Source organism: Silurus aristotelis (genome assembly GCF_946808225.1).
Source record: "Silurus aristotelis genome assembly, chromosome: 5".
Lineage (NCBI taxonomy): Eukaryota > Metazoa > Chordata > Actinopteri > Siluriformes > Siluridae > Silurus > Silurus aristotelis.
The window spans coordinates 18,755,034-18,769,466 of record NC_139578.1 but is presented as its reverse complement, the minus strand read 5'-3'; the positions used below and the strand labels follow the sequence as shown (position 1 = coordinate 18,769,466).

At 36.4% G+C, this 14,433-nt stretch overlaps 1 protein-coding gene across 1 annotated transcript; it reads left to right on the top strand.

Moving 5' to 3' along the window:
* Positions 1-100: 100 nt before the first annotated feature.
* On the top strand, positions 101-12,462 carry sepsecs (Sep (O-phosphoserine) tRNA:Sec (selenocysteine) tRNA synthase). The gene is made up of 11 exons (XM_083541277.1): positions 101-560; positions 2,550-2,704; positions 4,156-4,274; positions 4,370-4,528; positions 4,775-4,928; positions 5,426-5,528; positions 5,610-5,739; positions 6,228-6,319; positions 8,112-8,205; positions 8,979-9,069; positions 11,991-12,462. Exons 1-11 carry the CDS (start codon positions 447-449, stop codon positions 12,235-12,237), a joined length of 1,458 nt encoding a protein of 485 aa, XP_083397403.1. The 5' UTR covers positions 101-446; the 3' UTR covers positions 12,238-12,462.
* The last annotated feature ends 1,971 nt before the right edge of the window (positions 12,463-14,433 follow it).

The following is a 14,433-nucleotide window of genomic DNA, read 5'->3' as shown; positions in this document are numbered from 1 at the left end:
ATGTCTTATGGTCGTAGTGTTTCAACATTACTTTTATTTTGAACTTGAATAGATCAGTTGGTGGGCAGAGTTCAGAGGACGCCGAACCAGGAAGTACTGTATATAGCGGTTGTCATGGGCTGCTCTAAAAAAAAAATCGACTTTATACTCCCTAGACATGTTGCCTATCTAGGGTATGAAATAATGCATTGTACGCCATATTTAGTGCACTACCTATTTAATCGAGTTGCATTTAGGATTTGCCCATGCTGAATGGCGATATTCTGAGATGTTTGTTTAACCAGGGTTTCATAAGAACATTGGTCAGACTGTAGAAACGTTAGATCAGTTCATATAAAGTAGTGCAGGTTAACTGTATAACTAGCTGGTTGAAGGTGACAGTAAGATCCAGCACTGACTGGTTGGTGGTTTAGGTGTGTCTCCGTGTAGTGTGTACAGCTCTGGGGATGAATGAGGAGAACTTCAGGCTGAGTGAGAAGCTCGTGTCGGCTTCCTATGTGCGGCAGGGTGAACAGGCTCGGCGCAGTCACCAGCAGCTCATCAGGACTCTTCTCGAGCAGGTTCACTTCTCCTAACCTTCTTCTGAACACATCAACCACGAGATATGAGCCTGCAACAGCCATGATTTCACTTTTAACTATCATCGTACAGCACCAGTATATATACACAAGTATAAGAGCACTGTACTCTGACTGCGCATGTGCAGCATATTCTTTCTACATTCATAATAATATACGCTAATTCACTAGTACAAGTGTTATCGGACATATTTGCATGACATTTGCAATGAATGGGAAGCACCTTACAGCAGCATTGCTGAAGGAGGATTTTGGGGTCCTCCACCTAAGACAGCTTTTATTTCCCAATATCTGCTTTATCGTCGTGTCTCCTGAGCTTGCAGAATTATTTTTAACTTTATCCTGTCTTGTTACATGGTACTGTTACAGGTACATTGTTGTTTTTTTTTGGTAGACCGATGGGGCAGCTGGTACAAGTGACCAATCAGGACTAAGCTCACCACTGATATCCAAAGATAAACAAACATAAATTATTATAATTTTTTTAAGAAATCGAAATATTTAGCATTCAAAAATGTGTACAAGAAGTCCATTTATTCTTTTTTTTTTTTTTTTGTGCAACCGAGCACAACGGCAGCTTCTTATGAAGAACCAAGTGTCTGTTTCTTTCTAACCCAGACTGTAGATTCCTGTATCAGTGAGAGTCAAGTGCACAGAGTAAAACCCACCTTGGATTTGATCTCTATTCGATCATTAATTTTTTTTTTACCACACATTATATAAATGCAGTGGTGGACTTTGCATTTTACACCTAAGCCTTCAGTGGTGTCCTACCTGAATCAGTCCACCTCTTAATACCATCATTATGACACCACGGCTATTGAAACCACCAATATTATACAGAAACGCAGTTTACAGAGCGATATCTTGTGCAGAGAAAATAAAAGCATTTACTAAAGCAAGAAACCCAATTAATGCAATTTAACAATTCTCATTAACTGCAGCCACATACATTCATCATCACTAGCAGAAGCATCAATATCAATATAGCCTCATAAAACCACTCTGGGTTTTTTTTGTGCCTCTTTTAATGCATGACTTTTTTTTTTCTGGGGATCTGAAATTGAGGTAAATTGTGTGTTTTTGTGCAAAATCAGCAGGAAAGAAAACAAAAAGGTTTTAAAAGGTTCATGAAAAACCTTAAAAGTTTGAACAGTTTTCCCAACCTCACAATGTCCCGATTTTTTGTTAAAGTCCATTTTGTAAATGTTCTTGTAAATGTATCGGTGTCCAAATCAAAATTTTCTCCTTTGTCATCCATTGTGGAATGAAAAATAAACAGCTATTAAATCCACACAAATATATTTGAGCTTGTGCAGTTTGCTACAGATGCGGATGCAAGCTCTGACTAGTACGCTCTCTGACCATCCAATCGAAGGACATAACAATGCAGACATGATTCTATGCCTTTTAGCGGGCCTTGCGATAAGCAAGTCACATTCTGATTGGTTAAAGAAATAGCTTCAAGCACCATGGATATGAAACTACCAAGAGCCCGCAGTGGTAATTTTTGCATGTCTTTTGGCACTACGTGATGTGACGATGTAACGTGATGTAACACTCGGTTGCACTTCTACTTGAAGGAGCACATCAGAGATAAATGCTATGAAGTGAAGAAATTATACTATTTCATACATATTTATAGAAAAAATATGTAAAAAAAAAGTAAGTTAGTGATTCTGATGGAGTTTGATTAAAAATGACTATCAAATCATAATTGTAACTTCCTTTTTGCCCACAAGTATGGGTGTATGTATAATCGTTTGCCCCACATCATTCTTATTAACGATAAGACATCATGATATATCATTTATCCCAAATCATTTCATTGTTGAGCTATAAATAGATTTATTTTTTAGACCGCCCGGTTAATATCATGCTCATCTGTCACTATATTCTACAGTGCCTGGACTCTACAGTATGCTTCCACTCTATAATTTGCTAGGTTTGAAATGTTTAATTGATTTCCAGGGCAAATGTCCGGAGGAGGGATGGAGCGAGAGCACCATAGAGCTCTTTTTGAATGAGCTCGCGGTCATGGACAGTAATAATTTCTTGGGGAACTGTGGAGTTGGGGAGAGAGAGGGACGAGTCGCCTCTGACCTGGTGGCCCGAAGATATTACAGGTGATTTACATGCTTTGAATTACTTTGTTGGAGTTGGTATCCTGGTGAGCAGTGGCAATTTTTTTTATAATGAGCATTATTGGAAATATTACATATTATATTAGTAGTTTGTATCAACCTCAACCCTAAGTCTATACCTAGATACTATGTGTGTAGTGTCAGTCCATGAGCTATGTGTGTATTGCATTAGCATCAATCATTAACGTAAATACAATTCCTGTCTAGCCTGCTTTTTAATTTTTTAATTTAAATTTTTTGCTTTTTAAAAGGAAAAGCACATGGAGCAAATATTATGCTAAATGACGACACCAAGAATAATCTTTGCCAGTTGATTAACAATCATCACTCAAATCTATAAGTGTATAAATATATAATGTATATTGCATATATGGTATATGCAAATTGGGGTTTGATCCAATTGCATGAAAAATGAATTAATTTGATTTCATTTAAAAAGGAAAACTAGACTTTGGATCATGAACTGGATATTATTTTATGAATTTAATTTGTTTCCACTCCAAAAAGGGATGGTATAAAGAAAAGAAAATATAAATTGAAATAGAGACAGGTATGAAATCAAAAGGAAAGACATGTTTCTAAAGTTTTATTGGGCCAGCATGATTCACCAGAATCAGATCTTCAGTGTAGTCTGGCAAATATTCTACACATTTCTGGAACTGTAATATAGAGATGATGTTAAAGGAAACGGTGTGATAATAGGAACCTTGATATAAAATTTCCTTCACACACCATAACTGTGTGTATGTATGTATGTATGTATGTATGTATGTATGTATGTGTGTATATATATATATATATATATATATATATATATATATATATATATATATATATATATATATATATATATATATGCGTGTGTGTGTGTGTGTGTGTATATATATATATATATATATATATATATATATATATATATATATATATATATATATATATATATATATATATACACACACACATTATATATATATATATATATATATATATATATATATATATATATATATATATATATATATATATATATATATATATATATATATAATCTCAAAAAATGTGAAAAATGTGCTTTTCTACCTGCATTGTATTGCTTTGCATATATACACTCTGTTACTATAATACACAAGTAGTTTACAGGACACTAGCAATATTCATAAATATTAATAATAGTAATATCCACTACATTCTTCCACAAAAAAAGTTTACAGTAGTTCAAATAGTTCATAAATCTAAGCCTTCAACCAAGAATCGTGATGAGTGTAACAACTTGAATAGATTATTGAGTGCTGTGTTTGCCTACATGATATTGTATATTTTCTAAATGCCATCAAGGAAAGGATCTAGAAAAGTGTTGCAGAATAATAAACGTAAAGCTCCATTCATGTTACAAACGGAAATAAAATTCATGCACTTATTTTTCCTTGATTTAGATTGATCCATGGCATCGGCCGCTCTGGTGACATCGCAGCTGTTCAGCCGAAGGCCGCTGGCTCAAGTCTCCTAAACAAGATCACCAATTCAATAGTGCTGGATGTTCTCAGATTTAGCGGTGAATATCACGTGAATACTTAAAAACATACCGAGATTTGCCTTCTTTTGATTGTGTTAATGGATTCATTGGATGGAGCTGTTTACATCACACAGGTGTTAGAAGCGTGTCTTCATGCTTTGTGGTGCCCATGGCAACCGGAATGAGCTTGACGCTGTGTTTCCTGACACTCCGACACAGAAGGCCGTCAGCACGCTACATTCTTTGGCCTCGCATTGACCAGAAGTCCTGTTTCAAATCCATGGTCACTGCTGGTATGACACTGATATTGGTAGTGTAACATTTAAAAAAATTAATTAACCCATTAGAACAGGTCAGATTGTACAGGGTTTCATTTACAGGAGATCTTGCCATATTTTGAAACTCCTTTATGAACCTTTTTTTTGTTATTAAAAAGCTTCTCTGCATAGTCATTGTTTTTTAGTAGTGGTGAATATGGTGCCTATAAACACACAAACAGTGTATTTGTTTTATGTAAAATGTTGTATGTCTATGAGCAGGCTTTGAGCCAGTGGTCATTGAGAATGTTCTGGAAGGAGATGAGTTGAGGACAGACCTGAATGCTGTGGAGAAGAAGATAGAGGAACTTGGAGCGGAAAATATCCTCTGTGTTCATTCCACAACTTCCTGTTTTGCTCCTCGCGTCCCTGACAGGTAGGTCAACTGCCCGACTATGGCTGTATGAGACTGTAGAAAGGACATTACTCATTACTCATGTTAGTTCTTACTCTCCAGTGTTTTGTATTGTTTGAAAGACTATAATCACACTCTTGATATTACCCAAATGAGGATAATAGATAGAATATATGTAGAATATTATAGATAGAGGATAATATATAGAACTAATTCCTCTCAAGTTTCTTTCTTATAACATCTAAGGGAGTTTTTCCTTGCCACAGTTGCCACGACTGCTCATCAGGGATAAATACACATCGCACACCTTAACTGTTAAATTCTGTAAAGCTGCTTTGAGACAATGTCTGTTGTGAAAAGCGCTATAGAAATAAACTTGACTTGACTATAAACTCTATTATTTGTTTTTACAAAATTACAGATTCCACACATGATAAAGTTTTAAGAAATAACTGGTTTAGAACTGAGATAGTTGCATAATAGTCATGCAGGTCATTTTTGTGTGTCTTATTATGCAGGTTGGAAGAGCTCGCTGTTATGTGTGCCAAATATAACATCCCTCATATAGTCAACAATGCCTATGGAGTGCAATCATCCAAATGCATGCACCTCATACAGCAGGTAAAGTTCACATTACTACTTTTTGTGTAGTCTTGCTTAAGCTAAGCTCCTCAGACGTGAGTTAATCGAGTGTATTTACAGGGTGCACGAGTGGGCAGAATTGATGCTTTTGTTCAGAGCATGGACAAAAACTTCATGGTTCCTGTTGGAGGCGCCATTATTGCCGGCTTTGATGAGGACTTCGTTAACGAGATCAGTAAAATGTACCCTGGTTAGTGTGTGAATGTGTTTTGTAAATGACGCACTCAATCTAAGCACATTTCTGTCATTAAACAGCTCATTTTCGTTTCCTTTTTGAGCATGTCCATTTCAGTTTATTTGCTATTTAATAGATTTCTTTTACAAATACACCACATCTGAAGTTGTAGTTGTTAGACTTGAGATTTTATTTCTCTCTGCAGATTTTTTTTCCCCCTTCAAGCTATCCTTCTTTACCTGCATCATTCACACCCTCCGACTGCAGTATAAATACCAAATGCTCTAATATTAATTGTGCTGCACCTTTAGTTCCGGACTGTTTTTTATTATATTGAGTACATTTAACACACACATTCGTTTCTATCAGAACCATTAGCATAAACAATAATAATATAATATAAATGTGAAGTATGTTATATTTCATTACACCCCTTTAGCTTTATTATTATAAAACATATTTTTTACCCTTGCCTTATTCTGATGATTCCCCCCCATTAACAGGTCGTGCATCAGCGTCCCCATCTCTGGACGTGCTGATCACCCTGCTCAGTCTCGGGGCCAAGGGCTATAAGAAACTCCTGTCTGAAAGAAAGGTAAACCACCAACCAACATGCTGCACTGATGCGGTCGATGCCTGATATGATGGAATGTTCCATTTTCTGCAGCACCTTCTAACATTAACTAAAGAGAGCTGGAAATATTGATCGAGGATTGTTGCAAACAAAAAGGCTGTGGTAGTTGTGTAAAACCCTGCAGAGTTTCACTGCACCAGCCACCTGCATGTACTGCAAGCTTTTGTGGATAAATGGTCCTGTCACAGACGAATAGCTCCAATAAGCCTTCTCCAGACTTCGAAAAAGTAACACAGGATAATTATATTAACCCTATATGATACAGAGCCTGCTGTATTTACATATATTTTTTTTAGGGCTGCAACTAACAATTATTTTGATAATCGATTAAAAAATCTGACAATTATTTTTCAGATTCATCAAATAATTTATAAAAAAAATTGATGTTTTGCTTATAATTAACTATACAAGACCTTAATTCAAGGTATTTATGTATAGAAGTGTACTTAAAAAAATGCAAAAGCCACATATTGATTTATCTTAAATTTTTATATGTTAAAGCTTATAGTGGCTGCTTGTTGAGGAGGGCATGTGGGATTTCTCCCTTGAACAAATTCCCTCCTGCTGGGTTGTTTCTTTCTGTAAAAAACAAACAACAACAACAACAACAAAAAAAAAAACAGCATTTCAGGATGCAGGGTAAAGCAATTTGTGTAAATCAACATTTGTATTGTATTTTGCAGATGGCAAGTGGACAACCATGCTTAAAATAGTTAAATGATATATGCATAAAGATATATGATAGATGCATAAATATACAAACATTAAAAACAAGCATTTAAATGTAGTAAAGCTGATTGAAAACAGATAAATTACTGTTGTAGGAGACAAAAGCTATAAACAGAGAAGAAACGCAACAAGTTAACAGGCTTGATTAAAAAAAAAACTGCTGCTGTTATTTGCTGCTTTTAGATTTAGTGTTTGTTTTCACCATTATAATTAAATCATCACTATGTCGTGAGCAAACTGATTTCGTAACCTGATGCGAGAGAGTCACAGACAGAGCAGATCCAGTGTGACTGTCCTGAAGTTACACAAAAGTTACATTTGTTTACACAATAGCACTTCATTAAACTACACCATTTACACATGATGAGTAAATACAGTTTCTACTCACCGTGCTGATGTTTCACCTTCATCCGTGACACCAGTGTGTTTTCTTTTCTTGTGCTTGTGCATCACTGTGGTTCTTCCATGCCAAACAAGCTCCGCTTTGCATAACTTCCAGGTACTTTTCTTTTGCCTCTGTTATCTTACCGTCACGCTAAACCGTAACTTGAGCAGCCCAACTAATCGATAACGGCATTTGTTGACAAGGAATTTCATTATCAATTATTATCTATTATCTAAATATTTTGATTTGTTTTTGCCAGCTTTGTTTACTCACACAGAACTTATCATGTGCTGCTTCACCATCTCGTTTTGTCCTCTATAGTAATGCTTCTTACATTACTATACATAGTACACCACTGCTATAAAAGCAGAAGGAGAGCTAACGGGATGCTAATAAAGCCATGTAGAAGAGAGAATTGAAAAGCGAAATGGATGAAGGAAGAAGAGATAGTATGTGTGAAAGGGAGTGAAAGAGAGAGGGAGAGAGAGAGGACAGAAAAGCAGCGAGAAGCAGATGGAGGGAGTAGACCAACAGATGGAAAATTGCAGCATAAGCAGTAAACAGTGTGTGCAGCAAAAAAAGGAAAAAAGGCTGATTATTGTTGTGCTATTTATAACTGTGATTTTGCACTGCCTGAAGGAGCTGTACACCCACCTGGCACAGGAACTGAAGACATTGGCTGATAGACATGGAGAGAGACTGCTGAACACACCACATAATCCCATATCACTGGGTGAGACACCCCCCCACACACAAATTGATATAAATAACATTACCTTAAGCTCTCACTGGATAAGGCTAATACATTGCATCACAATACATAACCAAGTCAAATATAAACACAGTGCTGTCAGATGTTTCTGCTCCTTCGCATAGTCTTTCTGCAATTCAAGACCAATGTTCTTATTTAAATCAATTGCCATTAAAACTATAACAGGAAAAAATATAAATATTTATTTGGAAGAACATTACAAATAGAAAACTATGGACACCTAAACCTTCCTAATCAGAATTAACCAGAGTACACTCATACATGCATATGCTGTGTCCACGTTGTGAAAATGGTGAGACAAACCTGTAAGTGCAAAAAAACCTAGTACAGAAATCACCAGAGCAAATCATTCATTCATTCAAAACAAAAGGGTAGATCATTATTGAACATGTTCATTGCCAGAGCACTTGAGACTGAAGGAATGTAAGAGATAAAAATATGAGGAATAATGAAACTGAATGATTTTGCTTTGGGTTTTTTTTTTTCGTATTTTTTATTAAGGCTAGTCACGTTGTCTGAGTTGGTGTTTAAACTCGAAGGGTTGAAGGTGAATGTCGGTAGGAGAAATGCGTATTATACAGTGTGAACAAGTCATCATTTTAAATCTGCAGTAAATCACTGTCACACACCATTTCATTTACTTCCCTCTGAGATATTGTGTGTCAGCTAAGTTAGTGAACTGACAGTAAATCCAGTTTTTGGCTGAAAGGCTTTTGTGATTTTATCCTCTTTAGCGATGTCCCTGGAGGCTCTTCAGGCTAACTGTGATAAAGCCGTTACCCAGCTGGGCTCTATGCTCTTCACCAGACAGGTGTCGGGAGCCAGGTAAACGTTTATTTTTAGCTTATTAGGCAGTACTGACTGAAATAGGATGTGCAAATATGTATTTTAATGCCCACTGGTATAATTTTTTTAAAATCTCAAATGGATTATGTACACTACATTTATACATTATATACCTGTATCATCCTACTTATACAACAAATTCAATTTGTTGCAGTTATCAGTTTCCACAATAATTGATTTGAATATAAAGATTTATCTTCTTACTTTATATCAACCGATTAAACTACTTTTACTTATTCATTTGATCAAATTATTTGGTACTTGAAATGTTACTGTTATACACTCAATGAGCACTTTTAATAGAAAGACCTAATATACACATACTCATTAATACAAATATTTAATCAATCATTAGCATGGCAGCGGTTGGGAGAGTCCTGCCTGGTATTGATACAGTCTTCCTAATAAAGTGCTCTGTGAGAGTTTATTACTATTATAATATGATGCATACTATAGATCAGGGGTCACCAACCTTTTTGAATCTGAGAGCTACTCCTTGGGTACCGATTAATGTAAAGGCTACCAGTTTGATACACACTTCTGAAATAACAAATTTGCTCAATTTACCTTTAATTATGTTGTTATTAATAATTAATGATATTCATCTATGTGAAGACACTGATCATGTTAATGATTTCTCACAATAATTATCAACAATGATAACAAGGTAGGAAACGGATAAATATCAATATGCAAAACTTTATTTCTATAAATCTCTGCAAGTATTTACATGTTCAAATTATCACTTCAACATTTTCACTAGCCACTAACAATTTTTAACAAATCATGCACTACGTTGCATCATGTTTGTACAGATTATCAATTACGTAATGTACAAAAATCAACTTGGAGACCAGTTAATCTAAATTTTCTTTGTAATATTGTCATTTTTAAATTCACACCAATGCAAGTGTGATTTAAAAAAAAAAAAAAAAGCAACAAATAAAATTAGATGCAGCTCACTGGTAAGTGGCACTATGGTGAGCTATTTTTAGAAAAGGCCCGTGGGCACCATGTTGGTGACCCCTGCTATAGATAATATAGTATAACTGTATTCACACTGTAAAACTAATAGGGAAAGTTATGTAAGTGAGCAATGTCAGCAGGTCCTGGAAGATTGTCCTAGATTTAGAACTAATTTCAGTTCACTGTGGATGTGGAATGGTTAAAATAACATAACGCAACTTATTAAAGCACTTGTAAATGTGTCTGTTAATGTGTATACCACATATTTTTGATGGACTTTTTGTTGCCAATACAGAATGAGTTCCAACTACATGTCAGCAGTGTTCTTCAGTTATTTCATTTACATAATCTAGACCTGTTTCATTGATTTTCTTTTTGTTTCACTGAGCTGGTAGCAAAATTGTCTTTATTGAAGTTCTAATAGATACAGTGCATACGGAAAGTATTTACAGCGCTTCACTTTTTCCACATTTTCACATGATACAGCCTTATTTGGTTAAAATCTTTGCAAATGCATAAAAAAAAAATACATACATAAGTATTCACAGCCTTTGCTATGGCACTCAAAATTGAGCTCAGGTGCATCCCGTTTCCACTAATCACCTTTCAGATGTTTCTACAACTTGATTGAAGTCCACCTGTGATAATTGCATTTGATTGGACATGATTTGGAAAGACACACACCTGTCTGTATGAGATTCTACATTTACCAGTGCAGGTCAGAGCACAAACTAAGCCATGAAGTCCAAGGAATTGTCTGTAGACCTTCGAGACAGGATTGTATCGAGGCACAAATCTGGGGAAGGGTACAGTTAAATTTCTGGGTCCCAATAAGCACAGTGGCCTTCAACATCCAGAAATGGAAGAACTTCGGAACCACCAGGACTCTTCCTGGAGTGGGCCACCTGGCCAAACTGAGCGATCGGGAGAGAAGGGCCTTAGTCGGGGAGGTGACCAAGAACCTGATGGTCACTTTAAAAGAGCTCCAGCGGTTCTCTGTAGAGAGAGGAGAACCTTCCAGAAGAACAAATATTGGTGCAGCACTACACCAATCAGGCCTGTATGGTAGAGTGGCCAGACGGATGCCACTCCATAGTAAAAGGCACATGACAGCTTACCTGGTGTTTTTTTTAGAGCACCTGAAAGATTTGTAGACCATGAAAAACAAAGATTGAACTCTTTTGCCTGAATGCCAAGCTTGATGTCTGGAGGAAATCAGGCACCTATCATCACCTTTCCAATACCATCCCTACAGTGAAGCATGGTGGTGGCAGCATCATGCTGTGGGGATGTTTTTCAGTGGCAGGAACTGGGAGACTAGTCAGGATCAAGGGAAAGATGGATGCAGCAATGTACAGAGACATCCTTGATGAAAACCTGTTTCAGAGCGCTCTGGACCTCAGACTGCAGTGACGGTTCAGCTTCCAACAGGACAACGACCCTAAGCACACAGACAAGATGACAAAGTACTGTCTATGGGACGGCTCTGTGAATGTCCTTGAGTGGCCCATCCAGATCCCAGAACCCGAATGAACATCTCTGGAGAGATCTGAACCGACGCTCCCCATCCAACCTGATGGAGCTTGAAAGGTTCTGCAAAGAAGAAGAATGGGAGAAACCATCCAAAAATATGTTTGCCAAGACACATTTTACACATTTATACAGAGTGCGACATGTAGTGAAATGCTTTATCTAGTATTGGAAGTGTCCTAAAATAGCTAAAAAGGTTACAAATGTTTAGTTTGACCAGATAGTCTTTCCACTTTGGTCATTACTGTATCCATTATAATTCAATGGTTAAGGGTATTTTCTTAATTCAAAAGGCTTTTAGGGGAAAAACATGTAAATATAAAGTTTTTTCACAATCACATTTCTGTAAATATGTATACATTTTAAGTAATAGATTCATACTTATTTTCCCTCTGTTGTTTTAGGGTTGTGCCACTGGGCGCCGAACAGACTGTGAGCGGACACACATTTCGTGGCTTCATGTCACATTCGGATGCCTACCCATGCCCATACATTAATGCTGCTTCTGCTATTGGCATCACCAAAAAAGATGTGGAGCTCTCCATTAAAAGACTTGACAAATGCCTCAAGGCTCTTAAGAAAGACACAAAAGAAGAGAAGTGTGACTCCGTGTCATCGCCTTCAGGTCCAGATGATCAAACTGTTCCCTGAACTAAATACTACGTTTAGTTTTTGTTTTCCATGAGATCTGTCTGTATTGCACTTCTCCTCTGGATAAAGCTCAATAAAAGAGCCAGTTCCCACTTTGTGCTGAAACCTAAAAATAACTTTAAAAAGTGTCATGCTGAGATTTTTAGTTGATGGTCTTCTCTTGGCAAAATATTTGGTCCAGATTATGACTGAGGGCATGTATTAATAAAGCTATTTATTTAATTATTTTAACTTGTTAGCATGGTTGCTACTTACAGAAGCCCTCTAATAGGATATGTTTGCTAGGGCTGAGAGAAATATCAAATTACACTACTTGCAGACCTCACTATGATATACAATATGCTTCATGATGAGCATCTTGGAAAGATGCAAATTTCCTTAACAGGAACTAAACTATTGACAGGGCATTTCATTAAACCTGTTATTGGAACTGATCTTTACACAGCTGCTATTTCTTATCCACATCGGCAGTAGATAAAGGATACCTAAAGGCGATACATATTAGTGTAATGTATGTTTGCTCGCTAGACTGCAGATCAGATGCACTGGGGAAAAAAATCAGTGTGTTACTGCCAAGATTTAGAACCCATACAAGATACAAATAGGAAGCCTACAGGGAAATAAATGAGAGGTTATGAAGCCTATACCTGATTATTTAGAAGATTTGAATACAAGCCACTGAAATGCAATCCACTTAAACTGTGCAAGAGTGCACGTGTTCTGTGCCTCAGGAACAGTTGTTTTGCAGTCGGTATTTAAATTAGCATTTACTTTCAGTTTTTTTTTTTTAATGCTGAATACAAATGATGCAATCGAGAATTCAGGTTATTCAGAATGTGGTGGTATTCAGTCTTTAATTATTGTCCCAGGGAGTGTCCTTTCCCTTAACTAAAACAATTTTCCCAGATACATAGGTTGAAATGACTGTAAGCCTTTTCCTTAATTGCAGTATAAATTACCTGCATTATTAAACTTGAATGGACTTCCCGTAGTTTATTTATTTGCTGCACAGCAACTGATTACTAATCCAAACATGTACATTACATATACATCATAGCTAGTTAGATTTAGTTTTTGGGAAACAGGAAGAAAATGGAATACCTGAAAACAACCTACATGGATGTAGGAAGAACATACATACAAAACACCACACAGTAATCTAAACTCAGGATCGAAAGCAAGGACCTTGGACCAAGGAGTCAGCAATGCTACCCATCATGCTATTGTGTCATACTGATGGTATCGGTATATGTTGGTTTTCACACTACACTGACCCCAGGCTCTTTGGTTTGTACCCCTGAGGGAACTATTATAGATCATATATTATGTTAAGCACTATGAGAAAATGTTTCCCTTTCAGAGGTTTCCCAGAAAAAAAAAAATCTTGCTTAGGTCCATTAACTGTAACAAGAACTAATTTGGAACCTTTAGTCCTACACATAGAAGCGTTATTATTCAGTAGCTACTGGCTATCCAAAATGTCAGGACCCAACTTTGTATGAATTTTTTATAGTCTTATTTATGTACACAGGTACAAATGGCATTAGCATTAAATATGAGGGTAACGTGCTACTTGCGAATTCTTGATACTTTTGTAGGTTGGACTTTTGCAGAACACTCTGAACATGTGCAGATGTTTTGAGTGAGGACTCAGCCAATGTTTCAACGAGTTTAGGAAGTTAAACCAACATTCCATTGTTTTCATCATTTTTCTAAATAGAAACAAGCTCTATGTATAGTGTAAGTACTAGAAGATTTTTCTGTGGAAGATATTATTTGTTTGGTTGTGTGGCTGGGATGTGCAGCATCTGTTTCTAACAAGGTGTTGAGTCAGCCTGTTCCCAGCACTGCATAATGGTTTTTATGTTCAGTGCAGCAACATTGTCATTAATAATTCATGGAAGATGATCTGAAACCATTTCTCTTGCTTACTCTCCTCTCTTCTTCCTTTGTTCTACTTTTTCTTTAAATACACTTTTTCCTTACCGACTTGCTTAATCTCTGGCACTGTAGTGCCAGAATGATTTCCCTCCCTCTCTCTCTCACATTCTCTATCTGCTGAGTCAACAGTTTATTAATATGCATTGTATCTATAGAGTACACATTTTTATTTCCTATTTCACTCTTTGCACTGCTCACCTGCTGCTGACTTTGCACTACAGCATTTACACAGTGGCTAAGAGCCATACATTAACT